At 43.4% G+C, this 22,418-nt stretch overlaps 1 protein-coding gene across 1 annotated transcript in view; it reads left to right on the top strand.

The window, feature by feature from the left end:
- abcg8 (ATP-binding cassette, sub-family G (WHITE), member 8) overlaps positions 1 to 22,418 on the top strand; it is a 65,549-nt gene that overhangs the window by 24,168 nt on the left and 18,963 nt on the right. The window contains exons 6-10 of the mRNA XM_085980383.1: positions 431 to 700; positions 5,362 to 5,527; positions 7,437 to 7,529; positions 7,658 to 7,857; positions 9,755 to 9,831. Of these exons, the coding sequence (XP_085836509.1) occupies positions 431 to 700; positions 5,362 to 5,527; positions 7,437 to 7,529; positions 7,658 to 7,857; positions 9,755 to 9,831 (806 nt within the window). The remainder of the gene's footprint in view (positions 1 to 430; positions 701 to 5,361; positions 5,528 to 7,436; positions 7,530 to 7,657; positions 7,858 to 9,754; positions 9,832 to 22,418) is intronic.

Consider the following 22,418-nt stretch of genomic DNA (forward strand, 5'->3'; position numbering starts at 1 on the left):
ATCAGCTTTGACCAGTTGCACTCCACAGATGTTCATGTTCCATTTAATTTTTGAACATATATATGTACTTTGCCTTGCAACCATCAATCGCATTCCTAAGCAGATATATTTACTGTTTCTAATGTTTTCATGTACACGAAAGAGTATTTCTTCTATTAAAACGCCTTGTTAATGATATACTTTGAGTCCTCTTGTTTTCTGATTAGTGTCTGTTAAATAGTCTGCTTATGTCTATATTATCCATACATCATTTTAATGAGTTGGATCATGCTCTCTTTAAATGTACAGACAGTGATATCCAAGCTATTGTGAAATTATTAGTTCAAAGAAGAAGCCTAATGACACCCGCCCAAATAAGCCATTGTTTTGATAACTTGTCACAATTGATAAATATAAGCTCATGAAACCAAGGAAATATTTTTGGTTCCAGGTATTTTAATATTAGACGAGCCCACCTCTGGACTTGATAGTTTTACAGCACACAATTTGGTGATGACTCTCTCAAGACTTGCCAGAGGAAATCGATTGATCCTAATGTCAATCCATCAGCCACGGTCAGACATATTCCATTTGTTCGATCTGGTTGTTCTGCTTTCTTCAGGAGTAACAACGTATTGTGGAACAGCTAAGGATATGATTCCGTATTTTACCTCCATAGGATATCCTTGTCCAAAGTACTGCAATCCCTGTGATTTTTATGGTGAGTATTGAACATGCTGAGAATGGTTCTCAGTGGTAATGTAAGACAGAAGGTTTAAGTCACTCTGGTCTTATCTTGCTATGGTCAGCTACTTTTCTTCAATTGTATTATTGGCCCTTTAACTGTGATAGAGAATAAGACCCTTTATGGTGTTTAGTTTTTCTGAAATAGTCCCAGTATTACTCTTAATGACAGTTTTTAATCATAACCTTGCTTGTCCCACAAGCACTTGCATTCTGCCAGAGCTTGTAATAGGAATAAAAAGAGAAGATGCTGAAAATGCACATTAGCTCAGTCGACATCTGAAAGAGAAAGATAGTTAATGTTTCAGGTGTGACTCTTGATCAGAACTTTAGTGTGACTCGCTTCTATTAGTCACAGTTCTTTTTATCTCTCTTAAACAAACATCTGTCCAAATAAAACTTGGCAGCCTTGCTAATAATCAGACATTGCATCTAGTCCTTATTTTTCACAAAAGAATGCATTTCAGAAATTTGAGGTATTGGAGTTGATTTTAATTTGAGGGGCACAACGGGCGGTCGTTGGGCAGAGTGCATCTGCCACCTGTCCGTTATTACCGCGGTGAGGCCCAAGCAAGTTTGAGGCCAAGGCCTCATGCACATACCAATCCAGTTCTTTGAGGCAGTTCACCAGTTGGGGATGGCAAGAATTTGGCTGGCTCCTACACCATCAGAGCTTTAGTGGGGATGTGGGGCGGGAGAACCAATCCTAGTGGGGCCTTGCACTGGCCAGCAGTGGGCCAAAGTTCTTTTATGGGTCCAGGATGAGGAGGATTGCTCTTCCTGACCCCACAAAGGCAAAGGTTTAAAAAAAATCTTTGGCCGTTTTCTGAGTGAAAGAATGCTCAATGCCAGTACAAACGGGCAGAGTATGCACAGCTCACACTTAGCCCATTTGTTCTTCAAAATTGGAATTGGGGTCTTATTTGCGTTATACTACCCAATATGCATATTGCAAATGGCTTCCCACCTGAAACAGGCAGGTGCTCCAGCTGCCCATCTCCGCACCCTACTCAAGATGGCGGTGGCCGGAGCTGCAACATGGAAAAGGTGGTATGTGATATGTGAGCCATTGCCATTTTTTCAAGTGCTACCGTCCCGTTTACAATGGATGGAGGCACTCAAGATTGGCCCCAATTAGTTTATTAAAGGAAAACATAATTGACTGGGACATTTATCAGTGATGTGAATTATAGATAAATCAAAAAATTTCAAGATCTGTCACGGATACAAATTGTTGTTTTCGTATCTTCACACTCTTCCCTCAGAGAATAGTGCAAAGGAACGGAAGGATTCGTAGGCTGATTAACGGTCTGACAGGCTGCGACGTGACCCTCTTTCCATAGTCATAATCATTATACCAGCCAATAGGGGGGGGGGAATTATGTCCTATATGGCAGGAGGGTTTTATGATGAGGAGGGCCACCCACGCCCACCTGGAGTGGGTTTGAACCTTGCACCATCTGACTCAAAGGAACGCTACCATTAAGCTAAAGGCCTGCTCCACCAAATCAGGTGTGCTACAGCAACAATTTTTACAGCAATTCAAAGTCTAGCAGATAGTGGATTTTTCACTAGCTTAGATACCCCTTCTATCTCCTTAATAACGTTGGATTCCCAGAAAAAAAAATTTACAATTCATTCACGGGCTGTGGGTGTTGCTTGCAAGGCCAGCATTTATTGCCCATCCCTAATTGCCCTTGAGAAGGTGGTGGTGAGCTGCCGCCTTGAACCATGACAGTCGTGCTGTTAGGGAGAGAGTTCCAGGATTTTGACCCAGCGACAATGAAGGAACGGCGATATATTTCCAAGTCAGGATGGTTTGTGACTTGGAGGTGGTGGTGTTTCCATGCACCTGCTACCCTTGTCCTTCTAGGTGGTAGAGATCACGGGCTTGGGAGGTGCTGTCGAAATGTCCACATAGCGGTATTCCTGATGCCCAGCGTTGCTAAGACATTAATGATGGCCTTTACCCATCATTAACTTATAATTTGCATACGGCCGTCCAAATATGAGTGGAGGTAAAAATGACCAACTTCAATTTAATCGGAAAATATCAGAAGTGTTGCCAAATGTTGGTAAACTGGTGGAAAGTTTCCCCGCACAACTCCCACACCTGTCCACCCTGAAGCTGCAGGGATCACAGTTTAAAAAAAAGAGGAGGAAAATCTGGTCCCCTGTGTCACGTGGTACTTTTTTTTTCATTTTCCACTACATGATGTCGTATTAATCCCATGATTACGTTAATATCTCCTCACCTACCCTTTTGTGTGACTTCTGCTCTATTAAAGACCATATCCCAACACGAGCTCACACATGAAGATTAGCCACTTGAGTCAGATCCGGGAGGGCTATTGACACCCACGGAACCATATTGAAGTACAATCCAGCTCCTTCAGGAAAAGAAGGGGAAAGAAAGGAAAACAAATACATTAAACAAATACACTTTCAATCCCATTGAAAATATTCTGTGTGACATAATAAATATCTCCTCTGGTGAAACTGTCATGACTTACAAGTGAGTTATCTTGTCTGCCTCAGTCATGAGATATTTATCATATGACACTGCTAATCATGAAAGTGCTCTTTAAACCTTATGATGTAATAACATAGATTTATATTTAAAGTATTCTAAATTGTTGCTTATAATTCAAATCACTGCAGGTCTTTGCAGAGAAGGGAACTTCCATGTTGAACAATCTGCAGTCAAAGACCTCTTGTCATTAGTTTAGCCTGTGAATCAGCATTATCTAATCCATCAATCAACATTTAAATAGATTCAATTTTCTTTAAACCGTTAGTCAGCATTTAGGGGCCTCATGTCATTGTAAAATCATTAATCAGCATTTTAGAACCTCTTATCTTTGTACTTTTGTCCTATTAGCATTCAAATACCTGTTGTCATTATCTAAACCATTAATCAGCATTCAAAGGCCTCCTGCCTTTAGACTGTTGTCAATTTTTAAAGATATTCCATCATTATTCAGTCTGTCAATCTTCATTCAAGGACCATCTATCATTATCCTTGTTACGGCAGAATTGTGCAGACCTGTCGCATCACACATTATTAGCATTTAAAAGTAGTATTTATTTTGATGCATGTACCACTTAAAAATAACACAGCTTCATTTGTTTAAGCAAGCTTGCAGCTTGTATCACTCTTGATGGTTCCTCAATTTTGATAGCTCTGACTAGGTATGAGTGCAAAGGGTTTGTGTTGGTACTAGAGAACAGAAAAGTGGGAATATAATATTGGGCCGGATTTTGCAGTCAGTGGTGAACAAACAGCACTAGCTGTTCCTTACACTTAAACTTGCCCACAGACTTTCTATGGGCTTTGCACTTGAATTGCGGTAATTAGAAATCGAAAATAGCACGGCTTCCTCTACATGGGACCTGGGACTTGTGTGAACAGGACAAGCAACTGTGTATCTCCTTAACCAATCAGATTAAAGATTCCTTACTGAGTCTGAAGCAGAAAGCGTAAATTAGAATAGTTAATTCAATGCCAAATCATGTATAGAAAACAAAATAAAGGGAAAGAAAGAAAGATGGGATTAAGTGAGAGATAAGAGACAAAGAAAAAGTAAAAAAATTAAAAATTTTAAAGGGGCGTATTTTGCGACCTCTATGGGTGCATACGAGGTGCGCACGCACCCGTAGGGGCCGCGCAAGTTCCGGGTTTAGGCATGCGAAGCTAACGGGAGGCGCAAAGCAACCCAATTTTTCCCCCATCAATTTTTGTTTCAAAAAATTAAATTTTCATTTAAAATATTTAATTAAATGGCATTTTAATTCATTTTAAATATGTAATTAAAAAAATTATTTCATGTGTTCGTGTATTTTTTAAGTGATCCCCATTCATACTTATGGGATCCCCATACATACTCCCATAAGTATGAATGGGGATTCCCTTTTATTGGTTGGGCTGGCCCACATGATCCCAGGGGCGCTTGCGAACTGCATACGCCCCTGGGATATGTGGGCCTCTGCCTGCGCGGACCCAGAGAGGCCCAGGATCGCATGCCTCCATATCTCCCGGGCCACCAGATAAATGCATAGATATTAACATGTCGGAGGCATCCGCCCGTGGGAAGCCTCCGACCGCATATTTTGGGCCAATATCTCCAACAATAATTAAAATCTGAAGGAATGAGACTGCGCACTTGTAAGAGTAAATATTCAATGCCAGAGAGATTGTTTGGCAGTAATTAAGAGTTATCACGCCGTTAAAAATTCACTTAGACTGGAATGGACAAGGCCTAACTTTTTCTGGTGTGTTTCGTGGGTATCTATCATGGAAGTACGCCAACTTCACACCATTACATGTATTTCAATGCCGAGTCTCTCAGCGAAGTACCGGTATAGCGAAGCTTCTGGAGGAGCAGGGCAACTCTGACAGCAACTCACTGATTATTGCGTTTAACTGTGCATTTGCAGTCGCCGGAAGTTGTTGTCCAATTTACTCTTTAATAACGGTGAGTGCTGATAGCCACCCCATTATTTTTACTGCAAAATTTGGGCCAATATATTGGAAAGTAGTTTCTTTTTGCAACCCGGGCTCTAGTTCTGCTTTCAACTGTTGGTAGTATTTTGAACTGTCAATAGTGACTCTCAGAAGCATCTCGTTACCTCTTACAGTTGACCTAACCAGCATTGATAGGCGTTCCAAAGAGCAGGAAGCACATACACAGGATAAAGCCAACACACTTGCTTCGATATTTTGGGAAAAAGTCAAAGACACTGATGATTACATTTGGCAGCCTAATGCCTGCAATACCTCTCCAAATATGAGCAGCGCTACAAGGTAATACTATGAAGTGAAACTTTGGTACTACAGCAACACTATCATCGGCATTTTGTATCCTTATTTATTATCATAGAAGTTCAAAAACATCAAGTAGTTGTTTATTCATCCTAAATATGAATGAATGGAATAATCCCTTTATAGGGATTCTATTTGAAAAGGCCCAGCGGACAGAAAAATATTGACTGAAACAACTGCACAGGCAAATAGGGGCTTGCATCTGTGCAGTTTGCCTATTGCGCCAGTGCTGTAGAATCCGCCCACAATATAAAAATGGTGAATCCATGCTACTGACAGTCTCGGGCAGTATTACAGATCTGCATCAAGAAGGGATTGTGCACTATAGAGAGGTCATAACATTATGTAGAACTACAAATATGTTATCTTTTATTTCAAAGAATATAAGAATGTTGGACGAAGTGAAAGACCATTTCATGTGGCTAATCCAATCGTTGGGGTACTGTTCCAAGATCAAGTCTGAGCATTTATTCATCTTTTTCTGACCTTAATCTATAGCTCCACTTTTTTGTTGAATCAGGAATTGATCCAATTACTTAGCAGAGTTCATATTTAATACATTACATGGCACACTATTGCATAAATCAATGATTTTAAGTGTGAAGAAGTTATTCTTTAAATTACTTTAAGCTTGTGACTAAATGGTTTACTAGTTGACCTCTTGTGGTATTAATCGCAGGCAACTTTTTTAATGAAAAACTATCTCTCTAACCTCCCTCCACGTAATTGTACTTGACTTTCTGCTTCTCTCCCACTTTGTGCATATCTTTGTTTGCCTCAGTTTTTCTGTGTTTGCTTTCCATTCTTTCAGGGTCACCCTTTGTATGCTTTTTGACACAATTTCTCTAATTGTCACATCCTTTTGTTTTATCTTTATTTCAGCCATTAATTTCCCACCTGCCTAACCCATCGTATGCTCTTTAGTTCTCTCTTAATGCCATTTGCTCTCATTTCCCCATTTTTCACCCTCCCTTTCTTTCTCATTGTATTGCATTCACTCTCTCTGAGATCAGGCCAGAGGTCTTGCTTGTACAACCAATGATAACCAACAGTGAGGTCATACATGCTCAGAGGCCTCTAAAACCAGCACTGAGGATCACTAACATTGTATGCCTTATGGCGGCCCCAGAAAAGGGCACCGAGTTCATGCATGCCTGGAACAGTGAAAACTGTTGGGAGTGAAGGCCCATCTGAAAGGCACCAACTTATAATGGAGCAGAAGGCAAGACCTAGGCCCTTGAGAGAAGAACAGGACCACAGCAGAAGCAGGCAGAACAATGAGCTCAGTAAAAATGAGAAGCGGGCTAAGGTGCAGGTCAAGGAGTAAGGTTTACCAAGGGAAAGCTCTCAAAAATGACAGGAGGTGATGAATTGAGTGAAAGAGAAGCGGAAAGCTCAGTTTGTTAACTTTTTTTCAGTGATATAATTGGGACTTTTAAATGCACTCTGTATGTTTGTGAATGTTTTAAATGCATTGGGTTTTTAGTAAATATGAAATTTGAGCTAGTCAACATTTTTTGCATCCTACTGACAAATAAAAGATGTGTCGAATGCAAAACTTTTAAATTTATGATTTTTTAATTTGAAGTAAATCTGATGATCTGGAAATGTTATTTCTCACGTTAATTTTACTGTGTTATGTGGTTCACAAATTGTTTATAGAATTATTATGCAAATATTTTGATAGTTTTTTTAAATTAAAACTTTATCTCTGGATATTGGGCAAAAGTGAATTAATTAATTTCAACACAATTCCTGAAGACACTAGAGATATTGCAGTTTTATGATACATTTAAATATTTCTACATATTTATTATATAACATTTTAAAGCAAATGTTTTTAACTTGCTGCTCATGCATATTTTTCAACCCCATTTCAAAATTCTTTCAGTGCCTCTCCGACTTCTGACGAGATTATTAACATTAAATCAGAAACCATGGACAAGCTAGCTGGACAATTAAGACAGTTTTCTGTCTTATTAAGGTAAACACTTTTTTTGTTATAAAGAACTGTTAGTTTAGAATTGCATTTCTTTATAAAAATCTATACACAGTCATTTGAAAGGCAAAGTTACTGCTTTTTGAACTGAAATACTTTTTCTTTTGCACCAGCCGACAGGTTTCTAATGATTTCAGAGATTTGCCGACACTGGCTATCCATGGATTTGAGGCACTCTTGATGTCTTTACTAATTGGGTTTTTATACTATAGCCAAGATGGCAAACAATTATCCATCCAGGACACAGTGGCGTTGTTATACATGATCGGAGCTCTGACCCCGTTTGCAGTTGTTTTAGATGTTATCGCTAAATGTAAGCTGTTTTTATTTTCTTTAGCTTTTATTTTAAAAGTTTTATTACAAGATTTTACTTCCAAGAGCAAATAAAGCTAAATACCTATCTGTATAAAAGCTTTGAGAGGATCTGTTGGACTTCAGACATTATACTTCAGTTGGTCCAGAGTATTTCAAAAGAAGAGAAGGCAAGTCAATAATTTGATATTTTTTTCTCTTTAGTTAAAAATTTACAAGGATCATACACTTCGCAAAATTCCTACTAAAAAGCAATTAAACTCTGATTGACCTCAGGCTACATTTACTTACTGAAATGGCCTGAAAGGGTTAGGTTACACATAGCTCCACTTTAGCAGCAGAATAAAAATTGTGCACTATAAGAAATAATGCTTTTGCCATTATAAAACAGCATATCATTTAACTTACCATTAGCAATTCCACAGAAATGTGGCAGTATATGTAAATAAACATTGCCTTTTTTTTTAGCTTGCAAAACCTGAGTCTTTTTAAATTAAATGTACGTGATGTAGTTGGATTGATGCAGTGACACCAGGAGATGGAACATCAACTTCCTGCACCATGATGTAGTTGAACATTGGTTTCCACAGAGAGATGGGATGCATGTTGATACCCGCAATCCCTGACACGACAGACTTCTTACTCTCGGGAATGTCGTGTTGGGAAAGTGTTAAGTGGACACCAGGAACTTCCTCACAAGATTGTGGATTTGGGAAACAGTCTGCTCTTGCACATTCTCCAGTGACCAATTCAGAGCAGCATTGCGAAGGCCTGGAGAGCAGGTTCCTCATTCAGCCTCCTGGCTGCAGTTGAGGCATGGGCTAGGGAGACCAACAAAGAGAGCTAAATAACGTTATCTAAAAAAAAAGGCACTCCATAGAAATAGAAATGTGATATTTCCACGGTAATGCATGCTTTCAGTTTTGGTACTGTAGTGGGTTCCAATCCTGGGATTGCTGGCTTGCAGTACCTGAGAAAGTCTAACTAAATATCAAAACAGTGAGCCAGTGGTCACATATTAGCACAGCGTGTTGGAACTCCAGCATGCTGTCCATGGAGCAGTAAGAAGAGGGCTCACTATTTCCCACAGTGAGCCATCAATGTCAGTCATGCCTCCCTTGTGCAATGCCAAGCAGAAGCTGGACACTTCCTCATAGCGAGGGAGAGAAAATCGCTCTTGTTCAACTACTATCAACTGGCTATAAGAAGCCATTGGGAGCAACTGGCTGGCCCAGCTTGTTGGCCAGTGCTCGTGTATGCCACAAGGAAACCACAGAAGAAAAATAACTGTCGGAGGTGCTGTCTTTCAGGTGAGACGTTAAACTGAGGTCTCGTCTGCCCTCTCCGGTGGACGTAAAAGATCCCATGGCACTATTTCAAAAAGAGCAAGGGAGTTCTCCCCGGTGTCCTGCCCAATATTTACCTCAACAAACATCACTAAAAAGCAGATTATCTGGTTATTATCACATTGCTGTTTGTGGGACCTTGCTGTGTGGAAATAGGCTGCCGCGTTTCCAAGCATTACAACAGTGACTACACTTCAAAACACCAGGCTATAGTCCAACAGCTTTATTTGAAATCACAAGCGCTCCGAAAGCTTGTGATTTCAAATAAAGCTGTTGGACTATAACCTGGTGTTGTGTGACTTCTTACATTTGTCCACCCCAGTCCAACTCCGGCATCTCCACACCATGGCTACACTTCAAAAGTACTTAATTGGCTGTAAAACGCTTTGGACGTCCTAAGGTTGTGAAAGGCACTATATAAATACACGACTTTCTTTTTCCTTTAAACACCAGTAACACTTTTTTAAAGCAGTACCAAGATTTAAGAATACGCAGTCAAGACCACTCGGATTGTTAACTTCTTTTGAACTGGATACAATTATCTTTTCCTAGGCCATTCAGAAAGGGCAATGCTTTACCATGAGTTGGAGGATGGGATGTATTCTGTTACTCCCTATTTTTTTGCTAAGGTAATTTTTTTTTCACTTTACTGACAGTGAAGTAGTATAAGTACAATACATATTAGACAGTGAAAAAAATTATATGTAAAAAGCTGTTGGGAAAATTATGGAAAAAAATATTGTAAATGAGGAAAGCCATCTCTAAAAAGGGGCTGTTTCGTATAAGAGAATCATATACAATATACATATATATCAGTGTGTTATGAATGCCATTGTTTTATAGTGGGTTTTTGATTGGTAAGGGAGCCACGAATAAGAAGCTAGATTTTCTATTTGGATGTATGAGTGATCTGTACGCCACTGATCCTGTGCATATTTCCACGGTCAGCTAATTTTAATATTGTGGGTTCTTGTTTTTTTATCTTTACACTCTCTTGCCTTGGAGAACAGTGTGAAGTAGTGGAAGGATTCACAGGCTGAACAGCAGTCTAACAGGCTGCAACATGAACGCTCCTTCCATGGCTGTAGCCAATGTTCCCCCTAATTTAAAATTTGGGCGCGCGGCCCATTCAAAGTTTTGCGCATGCATGAAATTTTACACTGGAAAAACCCAGTCCTATTCTGTGCGGGTCCGGCAGACGGCTGCGCAGCCATGCAGCTCAGAGGAAATGTTGCCTGTACGGTGGGAGGGTTTTATGGGTTCCCACAACCCATACGATGAGGCGGGTGGGGGTGTGCACCCAGACCCAGAACCAGCGGGTGTGAGCATTTTGCTGGATATCAACCCAGAATTCAGAGCCAGAGCTCCGGTCTCCGTTCACTGGGGCTGTCTGAGAGCAGGGTTCAAATCCTGCACCTTCTGAGTCAAAGGTGAGAATGCTACCATTGATCTAAAGGCTCGCTCCAATATTGTGGATGAGCTGCAGGCATGGAAAATGCTTATGATTGGAAGCTTACCCATTGGTGGTTGGGGAATTACATGCTTCTGCAGGATTTAAAGGCTTGTCACATCTTAAAGGGACAGGCATCCTGGTTTTAAAAATTTGTAAGACAACACGCTTCAGTGAAAGCAAGAGATAGGCATTAATGAAAAAAAACGATACTGGAGTGGCGTGGAGTCCAGTTCTCAGTGGGGCCACTGAGTGTCTTCTAAAGGAAGTGAGGCAGAGAAAGAGGTGTTTCTTTAGCAGGGAGCACTGCAGGCCCCCAAGAAAATGGGAGGAGGTGGCCATCAGTGTAAACGTCACCTCAATCATTCTGCACACTTGGAAGCTGTGCAGAAAAGCTTTGTGATCTTACCACGTCCGTCAATGTACAGGAACCTTTTTTTATTCGTTCCTGGAATGTGGGCGTCGCTGGCAAGGTCAGCATTTATTGCCCGTCCCTAGTTGCCCTTGAGAAGGTGGTGGTGAGCCGCCTTCTTGAACCGCTCCAGTCCGTGTGGTGAAGGTGCTCCCACAGTGCTGTTAGGGAGGGAGTTCCAGGATTTTGACCCAGCGACGATGAAGGAATGGCGATATATTTCCAAGTCAGAATGATGTGCAACTTGGAGTAGAACTTGGAGGTGGTGGTATTCCCAGGCACCTGCTGCCTTGTCCTTCTAGGTGGTAGAGGTCGCAGGTTTGGGAGGTGCTGTCGAAGAAGCCATGGCGAGTTGCTGCAGTGCATCTTGTAGATGGTACACACTGCAGCCACGGTACGCCGGTGGTGCAGGGAGTGAATGTTTAAGGTGGTGGGTGGAGTACCAATCAAGCGGGCTGCTTTGTCCTGGATGGTGTCGAGCTTCTTGAGTGTTGTTGGAGCTGCACTCGTCAAGGCAAGTGGAGAGTATTCCATCACACTCCTGACTTGTGCCTTGTAGATAGTGGAAATGCATTGGGGAGTCAGGAGATGAGACACTCTCTGCAGAAGACCCAGCCTCTGACCTGCTCTTGTTGCCACAGTATTTATGTGGCTGGTCCAGTTAAGTTTCTGGTCAATGGTGACCCCCAGGATGATGGTAATGCCATTGAATGTCAAGGGGCGGTGATTAGATTCTCGCTGGTTGGAGATAGTCATTGCTTGGCACTTGTGTGGCGCGAATGTTACATGCCACTTATCAGCCCAAGCTTGAATGTCGTCCAGGTCTTGCTGCATGTGGGCATGGATGCCTTCAATCTCTGGGGAGTTGCGAATGGAACTGAACACTGTGCAGTCATCAGTGAACATCCCCACTTCTGACCTTATGATGGAGGGAAGGTCTTTGATGAAGCAGCTGAAGATGGTTGGGCCTAGGACACTGCCCTGAGGAACTCCTGCAGCGATGCCCTGGGGCTGTGCTGATTGGCCTCCAACAACCACAACCATCTTCCTTTGTGCTAGGTATGACTCCAGCCAGTGGAGAGTTTTCCCACCGATTCGCATTGACTTCAATTTTGCTAGAGCCCCTTTATGCTGCTCTCGGTCAATTGTTGCCTTGATGTCAAGGGCAGTCACTCTCACCTCACCTCTGGAATTTAGCTCTTTAGTCCATGTTTGGACCAAGGCTGTATTGCGGTCTGGAGCTGGGTGGTCCTGGCGGAACCCAAACTGAGCATCAGTGAGCAGGTTATTGGTGAGTAAGTGCCGCTTGATAGCACTGTCAACGACACCTTCCATCACTTTGCTGATGATTAAGAGTTGACTGATGGGGTGGTAATTGGTCGGATTGGATTTGTCCTGCTTTTTGTGGTCAGGACATACCTGGGCAGTTTTCCACATTGTTGGGTAGATGCCAGTGTTGTAGCTGTACTGGAACAGCTTGGTTAGAGGCGCGGCTAGTTCTGGAGCACAAGTCTTCAGCACAACAGGCGGGATGTTGTCTGGGCCCATAGGCTTCGCTGTATCCAGTGCGCTCAGCCGTTTGTTCATGTCACGTGGAGTGAATCGATTTGGCTGAAGACTGGCTCCTGTGACGGTGGGGACCTCAGGAGGAGGCAGAGATGGATCAGCCCCTCGGCACTTCTGACTGTAGATGATGAGCAGAAGCGGTGCAGCTGGTTCATCTCAGGACTCAGCTGCCAGGAGGTGGTGGCCACTTCAGACTGTACTGCCAAGATGCTATTAACCATTTCTACATGCCCTTGCACACCTACCTGGCAGTGACCAGAAGGAATTGTCTTCTCAGAATCGGGGTCAGCAGAAAGGCAGGTGCAGAGCTTTACCATCTGCTGAACAGATACCATGCAGTATAAGGCTGGCATATTCGGTCATTAATGGTCAGTTGTGTCCTGAAACTTGGCAACACCTCTTGAAGACATGCTTCAAGACTTTGGGGATGGTATAAGTGACAGCCTTGATTCAGCAGTAGCACTTGCCTTTGAGTAAGGAAGTTGTGGGTTCAAGCCCCATTCCAGAGACGTCAGCACATAATTTATGCTGGCACTCCAGTGCAGTACTGAAGGGGTGTTTCACTGTCAGAGGTGCTGTCTTTCGGATGAGATGTTAAACATCTGACCTCTCCGGTAGATGTACAAGGTCCTACAACACTATTTGAAACAGAGCAAGGGAGTTCTCCCAGTCCTGGCTGCATTAATCCTTCAACCAACACTTCAAAACAGAAGATCTGGTCATTTATTTAATTGCTGTTTGTAGGACTTTGCTGTGTGCAAATTGGCTACCGCATTTCCTACATTACAACAGTAACTACACTTCAAAAGTACTTCATTGGCTGTAAAGTACTTTGGGATGTCCTGAGTTCGTGAAAAACACTATTTAAATACAAGTTCTTTTGTTCTATGGCCCCATAGAATGGCAGAGATCCTTACAACTATTTCATACTGCATCGCCTCAGCCGCTATTAAACTGGATGCTGGCTGCTCCGTCACTTTCTTGCAGACTGTACAAAACGCTAGTTAGACCACAGCTGGAATACTGTGTGCAGTTCTGGTTGCCACACTATAGGAAGGATGTGATTGCATTGGAGAGGGTGCAGAGGAGATTCACCAGGATGTTACCTGGGCTGGAGTGCTTCAGCTATGAACATAACATAAGAAATAGGAGCAGGAGTAGGCCAATCGGCCCCTCGAGCCTGCTCCACCATTCAATAAGATCATGGCTGATCTGATCCTAACCTCAAATATACTATCACTCTCCATCCCACCCGAACCCATGTGATCTCCCGGGAGAGGCGAAAAACCAGACAAAAAAAACCCAATGGCCAATTTGGGAGAAAAAATCTGGTAAATTCCTTTCCGACCCATCTAGGCGATCGAAACTCGTCCAGGAGATCACTCTGTCCCTATATTTTCTACAGTACTTACCTTCTGTAAAGGCGATCTCCACCCCAGCCAGGAACAGCAATAAAACCATCTCCTGAAATCTAACAGAATTAGAACACAAGAAGTAGGAGCAGAACCAGGCTACACGGCCCCTGGGCCCGCTCCACTACCCACAGGCCATGACCATTCCGAACCTAGACTCATGTCCAATTTCCTGCCCGCTCCCCGTAACCCTTAATTCCCTTTACTTCTAGGAAGCTATCTATTTCTGTTTTAAATTTATTTACTGATGTAGCTTCCACAGCTTTCTGGGGCAGCAAATTCCACAAACCTATCACCCTCTGAGTGAAGAAGTTTCTCCTCATCTCAGTTTTGAAGGAGCAGCCTCTTATTCTAAGATTATGCCCCCTAGTTCTAGTTTCACCCATCATTGGGAACATCCTCACCGCATCCACCCGATCAAGTCCCTTCACAATCTTGTATGTTTCAATAAGATCGCCTCTCATTCTTCTGAACTCCAATGAGTAGAGTCCCAATCTACTCAACCTCTCATCATATGTCCACCCCCTCATCCCCGGAATTAACCGAGTGTACCTTTTTTGTACTGACTCGAGCGCAAGTATGTCTTTTCTTAAGTATGGACACCAAAACTGTATGCAGTATTCCAGGTGCGGTCTCACACCAATACCTTGTACAACTGCAGCAATACCTCCCTGTTTTTATATTCTATTCCCCTAGCAATAAAAGCCAACATTCCATTGGCCTTCTTGATCACTTGCTGCACCTGCATACTAACTTTTTGAGTTTCGTGCACCAGGACCCCCAGATCCCTTTATACTACAGTACTTTCCAGTTTCTTGCCATTAAGATAATAACTTGCTCTATGATTTTTCCTGCCAAAGTGCATAACCTCACACTTTCCAGTATTGTATTCCAGCTGCCAAATCTCTGCCCACTTACTTAGCCTGTCTATGTCCCTTTGCAGGTTTTTTATGTCCTCCTCACTCACTACTTTCCCTCCCATCTTAGTATCATCTGCAAACTTTGATATGTTACACTCGGTCCCCTCCTCCAAATCGTTAATATAGATTGTAAAGAGTTGGGGACCCAGCACTGACCCCTGCGGAATACGACTAGTTACTGATTGCCAGTCTGAGAATGAACCATTTATCCCAACTCTCTGCTTTCTGTTAGAGAGCCAATCCTCCACCCACGCCAGAATATGACCCCCAATCCCGTGATTTTTTATCTTGAGCAATAATCTTTTGTGTGGTACCTTGTCAAATGCCTTTTGGAAGTCTAAATACACTACGTCCATTGGTTCCCCTTTATCCACCCTGTATGTTACTTCCTCAAAGAACTCAAGCAAATTTGTCAAACATGACTTCCCCTTCATGAAACCATGCTGAGTTTGTCCTATTAAATTATGTTTATCCAAATGTCCCATTACTGTCTCCTTAATAATGGACTCTTAAAATTTTACCAACCACAGATGTTAGGCTAACAGGTCTATAGTTTCCAGCCTTCTGCCTACTACCCTTTTTAAATAAGGGTGTTACATTTGCAGTTTTCCAATCTGCCGGGACCTTTGCTGAGTCCAGGGAGTTTTGGAAAATTATTACCAATGCATCCACAATCCCTACCGCCACTTCCCTCAAGACCCTAGGATGTAAGCCATCAGGTCCAGGGGATTTATCCACCTTGAGTCCCATTATTTTACCAAGTACCACTTCCTTAGTGATTTTTAATCGTATTTAGCTCCTCCCCCCCTAGAGCCCCCTGTTTGTCCAGTGTTGGGATATTCTTAGTATCCTCTACCGTAAAGACTGATACAAAATATTTGTTCAGCGTTTTTGCCATCTCCATGTTTCCCACCATTAATTTCCCGGTCTCATCCTCTAAGGGACCAACATTTACTTTAGCCACCCTTTTTCTCTTTATATAACTATAGAAACTTTTGCTATCTGTTTTTATATTTTTTGCTAATTTACTTTCATAATCTATCTTCCCTTTCTTAATGAATCTTTTAGTTATTCTTTGCTGTCTTTTAAAGACTTCTCAATCTTCTATCCTCCCACTAGATTGGGCTACCTTATATGACCTTGTTTTTAGTCGGATACTATCCTTAATTACTTTACTTAGCCATGGATGGCTATCTTTTCTTTTACACCCTTTTTTCCTCAGTGGAATATACTTTTTTTGGAAGTTGTAAAATAACTCCTTAAATGTACACCACTGATCATGTACCGTCTTACCCTTTAATCTATTTTCCCAGTCCACTCTAATCAATTCCGCTCTCATACCTTCATAGTCTCCTTTATTCAAGCTCAGCACGCTTGTTTGAGATCCAACCTTCTCGCCCTCTAATTGAATATGGAATTCAACCATGTTATGGTCACTCATTCCAAGGGGATCCTTTACTAGGACATTTTTAATTAATCCTGTCTCATTTCACGGGACCAAATCTAGGGTTGCTTGCCCCCTGGTCGGTTTAGTTACATACTGCTGAAGAAACCCATCCTTAATACACTCAATGAACTCATCCTCAAGGCTGCCCTGCCCAATTTGATTTGTCCAGTTAATATGATAGTTAAAATCCCCCATAATTATAGCTGTTCCCTTATTACAAGCCTCAACTATTTCCTGATTAATACTCCATCCAACAGAGTTGCAACTGTTCGGAGGCCTATAGACTACGCCCACTAGTGTTTTTTTCCCCTTATTATTCCTTATCTCCACCCAAACTGTTTCACTATCCTGCTCCTTTGACCCAATATCCTTTCACTATTATAGTGATTCCTTCCTTTATTAACATAGCCACCCCACCTCCCCTTCCTTCCTGCCTGTCCTTCCTGATTGTTAAATAACCTGGTATACTTAATTCCCAGTCATGGTCACCCTGCAGCCATGTTTCTGTAATGGCCACAAGATCATACCCATATGTAGTTATTTGTGCCATCAACTCATCCATTTTGTTACGAATGCTACGTGCATTCAGATAAAGAACTTTCAAATATGTTTTGTGACACTTAGTTCCTGTTTTTTCCCCTTTTACTACTTTACCTTTTACTCCATACCTTCTGTCCCTTCCTGACACGTTCTGTTTTTTAATTCCCCCACTGCTACCTAAGTCTATGACCTTCTCCGTTGTCATTTTTATTATTTGCTCTCTAGAAACCTCCCCCCCACTAATTAGTTTAAAGCCCTCTCTACAGCACTAGTTATATGATTCGCCAGGACTCTAGTCCCAGCACTGGCCAAGTGAAGTCCGTTCCAACGGAACAGTTCCCTCCTGTCCCAGTACTGGTGCCAGTGTCCCAAGAAGCAAAACCCATTTTTCCCACACCAGTCTTTGAGCCACGCATTTAACTCTTTAATTTTATTTATCCTAGCCAAATTCGCTCGTGGCTCAGGTAATAATCCAGAGATTATTACCCTTGAGGTTCTGTTTTTTAATTTGACCCCTAGCTGCTCATACTCCTTTAACAGAACCTTCTTCCTTGTCCTATCTACGTCATTTGTACCAACATGGACCACGACAACTGGATTCTCCCCCTCCCACTCCAAGTTTCTTTCCAGCCCAGAAGAGATGTCCTTAACCCTGGCACCGGGCAGGCAACACAGCCTTCGGGACTCCCGCTCTTGACTGCAGAGAACCCTATCTATCCCCCTAATGATACTATCCCCTACCACTACAACATTTCTTTTTACTCCCTCCACTTGAATGGCCCCCTGTTCCACAGTGCTGTGGCCAGGTTGCTCATCCTCCCTGCAGTCCCCGCTCCCGCCCTCACAGGGAGTAAGAACCTCAAACCTGCTTGACAAGAGCAAGGGCTGTGTCTCCGTCAACACTACCTCCTGGATCCCTGTACCTGCCTCACTCGTAGTCACACTGTCCTGTCCCTGACCATGGACTACATCTGCAGTAATTAATTTCATAGGTGTGACCACCTCCTGAAACATAGAGTCCAGGAACTTCTCCCCCTCCCTGATGTGTCGCAGTGTCTGAAGCTCGGTCTCAAGCTCTTTAACATGGAGCCTGAGTTCCTCTAGCAGCAAACACTTATCGCAAATGTAATCACCGTGAGCCTTTCACAACAGTAACACATCACCTGTTCACCCATATCTATGTAATTAATTAAATTTCTTATTATTAGTTATGAAGGCCCTCTGCCCCAAAATAGATGATAATATTGCACCACTATTTAATGGGACTTACCAACTTAAAGGTATAGAAGAGAAGGAAAAGGACCTACCAACCAGCTGATTACCAACCTCCCTTTTGAATGCTGTCTGTGGGGCCTGTCCGGTTGAATTGTCTCGCTGCTCCGCTTCCGCAATGCTGGATTAGCCTGAGAGTGGGAAGCAAAACAGAGCAGAAACACCCCCTCACCTCCCACTTACCAAACTCTGCTTACACTCAATGCACCGCACTCAGTGCAGCCGCACTAAGCCCGCCCCTTTTTATACCCGGATTCTACTTCCGGTTTATACTCCCTAACAGCTTAATTTACTCTTTAAAAAAAAATTAAACTTACTTCAAATAATTAACTTTTGAAGAGAGACTGGACAGGCTGGGGTTGTTTTCCTTAGAGCAGAGAAGGCTGAGGGGGGACCTGATTGAGGTGTACAAAATTATGAGGGGCATAGATAGGGTAGATAGAAAGGAACTTTTCCCCTTAGTAGAGGGGTCAATAACCAGGGGGGGGCATAGATTCAAGGTAGGGGGCAGGAGGTTTAGAGGGGATTTGAGGAAAAGCATTTTCACCCAGAGGGTGGTTGGAATCTGGAACTCACTGCCTGAAAGGGTGGTAGAGGCAGGAACCTTCACAACATTCAAGAAGCATTTGGATGAGCACTTGAAACACCATAGCGTACAAGGCTACGGACCAAGTGCTGGAAAATGGGATTAGAACAGACAGGGCTTGACGGCCGGCATGGACATGATGAACCAAAGGGCCTCTTTCTGTGCTGTATAACTCTATGGGGGAGAAATTGGGTGAGTAGCGCCACCTGTTAGCGCCTAAAGAGGCAGGCAGTGGCTGTAGTGCCACTGGCTGCGCCTCCCGCGATATTCAGGAGGGGCGCTAATGGTGGCGTTGGCCTGTTGCGCTGCGCCGCCACCGATGACGTCATCGGTGTGCGCAGCGCCCCGTTCGCGATATTTGGTAGCGAACGCCGCAGTTGCGCCGTTCGCTACCCACGCCCGGTTCATGGGGCCTTACTGTGCCGGCAGCAGCGCAAGTTAAGGTGGAGGTGCGGGGCGGACGCTTTTTCGGTGGCCGCCTGCAAGCACCTCCGTCCCCGGCCTCCTAACCACCCGCCCCCCCCCCCCCCGCGGCATTGCCGGCTGTTTCCCGAGAGCCCGGCACTTCTCCTTGGTGCCGGGCTCATTTGCCGGCACTCGCGAGCGGGGATCGCGCTGTTGCAGGCACCTCCCCCTTAACAGTGGGAGGAAGGCCTGCAGTACCGCAGCCTGCCGTGCCGCAGCGTGTGGCGCTGCGGCACGTTGCGCTGCGATAATCAGTTTCAGCGCCCTAAGAGGGACGCGGAGCGCCTCGAGCCTCGCCCCGTGTCCCTCGAGGGGCACTGAAACTGAATTTCTGGCGATCGGTATTACTCCGATCGCTGCGCTAAATCCTGCACTCGGGCGACTTTTGCGCCACTTTGGCGCCCCAACCCAATTTCTAGGCCTATGACTCGACTTTTAATTGTACTTTGGGTTTGCTTTCCCTTTTATGTCTGTCTCTTAGTCCCCTGCCCATCAGCCTTGGCAAAGGTTGATAATGGGTTGAGATGCCTTTTGATGCTCAATGTTTTCAGAATTTTTCTCACCCTATTCTAACATTCCCCATTAAATTTCACAGAGATGCAATGTTGCACCCCCCCCCCCCCCACTGGTGTGTAACCTACATCCATCCGAATCTGCATGCGAAGCTATGCTAATAAATTGGCAATGAAAAATTAGGTGCTAAAAGCAAACTTTTATTTGGTGTGTCTAAAACCCACCAATAGCAATTGAGGTGTAAACTATACCAAAAGGGAGAACCTAGGCCAATGCACATCATAGGAGATTGCAGTATGGCCCTGAATTTCTGATCATAGAAACATAGAAGATAGGAGCAGGAGTAGGCCATTCGGCCCCCGAGCCTGCTTCGCCTTTTAATGAGATCATGGCTGATCATCCAAATTCAGTACCCTGTCCCTGCCTTCTCCCCATATCCCTTGATCCCTTTAGCCTTAAGAAATATATCTAACTCCTTCTTGAATATATTTAATGAATTGGCCTCTACTGCCTTCTGTGGTAGAGAATTCCACAGGTTCACCACTCTCTGGGTGAAGAAATTCCTCCTCTGTCCTAAATGGCTTACCCCTTATCTTTAGACTGTGACCCCTGGTTCTGGACTCCCCCGCCATCGGGAACATCCTTCCTGCATCTAGTCTGTCTAGTCCTGTTAGAATTTTATAAGTTTCAATGAGATCCCCTCTCATTCTTCTAAACTCCAGCAAATATAAGCCCAATTGACCCAATCTCTCCTCATACGTCATTCCTGCCATCCCAGGTATCAGTCTGGTGAATCTTCGCTGCACTCCCTCCATGGCAAGAACATCCTTCCTTAGATAAGGCAACCAAAACTGCACACAATACTCAAGGTGTGGTCTCACCAAGGTCCTGTACAACTGCAGCAAGACATCCTTGTTCTTGTACTCGAATCCTCTCGCTATGAAGGCCGACATACCATTTGCCTTCTTAACTGCCTGCTGCACCTGCATGCTTACCTTCAGCGACTAGTGCACAAGGACACCCAGGTCTCGTTGCACTCCCCCTTCTCCCAATCTATTGCCATTCAGATAATAATCTGCCTTCCTGTTTTTGCCATCAAAGTGGAAACCTCGCTTTTATCCACATTATACTGCATCTGCCATGCATCTGCCCAATCACCCAACCTGTCCAAATCATACTGGAGTTTCTCGGCATCCTCCTCACAGCACACACACACACCCAGCTTTGTGTCATTTGCAAACTTGGAGATATTACATCTAGTTCCCTCGTCTAGATCATTAATATATATTGTGAATAGCTGGGGTCCTAGCACCGATCCCTGCGGTACCCCACTAGTCACTGCCTGCCACTCGGAAAAAGACCCGTTTATTACAACTCTTTGCTTCCTGTCTGCCAACCAGTTCTCTATCCAAGTCAGTACCTTACCCCCAATCCCATGTGCTTTAACTTTGCACGCTAATCTCTTATGCGGGACCTTATCGAAAGCCTTCTGAAAGTCCAAATACACCACATCCACTGGTTCTCCCTTATCTATTCTACCAGTTACATCCTCAAAAAATTCCAGTAGATTACTCAAGCATGATTTACCTTTTGTAAATCCATGTTGACTTTGTCCGATCCTGTCACTGTTTTCCAAGTGCTCTGCTATTACATCTTTTATAATGGACTCTAGCATTTTCCCCACTACCGATGTCAGACTTACCGGTCTATAATTTCCCGTTTTCTCTCTACCACCTTTTTTAAATAGTGGGGTTACATTAGCATATTAAGAAATATTTTCCATTGGAACTGTTCCAGAGTTTATAGAATTTTGGAAGATGACCAGCAATGCATCTACCATTTCTAGAGCCGCTTCCTTAAGTACCCTAGGATGTAGATTATCAGTCCCTGGGGATTTATCGGCCTTCAATCACATCAATTTCCCTAACACCATTTCCCTACAAATACTGATTTCATTCAGTTCCTCCCTCTCATTAGACCCTATGTTCCCCGACATCTCTGGGAGGTTATTTGTGTCCTTTGTGAAGACAGAACCAAAGTATGTATTTAATTGGTCTGCCATTTCTTTGTTCCCCATTATAAATTCCCCTGATTCTGACTGCAAGGGACCTATGCTCACTATAGTATATACTATTCCTGCGGGCGGCTGCCTCCGATTAGAAAAAAATTCTACTGGCTCCGTAGATACCAATGCTTCCGCTCTTGGGCCTCTCCTCTTCGAAATGCGCAGAGGCCCACGTATTCCAGAGGCACATGCGGTTCGCAAGAGCCCCTGGGATCACGTGGGCCAGCCCAACCAATGAAAAAAGCGAATCCCCATTCATAGTTTTGACAGTTCTGCCTGCACGGAACTGTCAAAAGTATGAATGGGGATGACTGCAAAAATGCACCAACACACTGAAAGAAAGAAAAGCCATTACATACAGAACATTAATTAAAATGGCATTTAATTAAACATGTTAAACAAAAATTTAATTTTTTGAAATATGTTTTAACAGGGTTTAATATTACCTTATTGGACAGGGGTTTTAATTTATAAGTGAGTGATAAAATCTTATTTTTCTATTTTTTTAAACTCTTATGCTGGTAAAAGCAGGGTACACACCTCGTATGCAGCCGTGGGGGTCGGAAAT

Source organism: Somniosus microcephalus, chromosome 3 (assembly GCF_052327205.1).
Source record: "Somniosus microcephalus isolate GS21.2 chromosome 3, FLI_Smic_1.0, whole genome shotgun sequence".
NCBI lineage: Eukaryota > Metazoa > Chordata > Chondrichthyes > Squaliformes > Somniosidae > Somniosus > Somniosus microcephalus.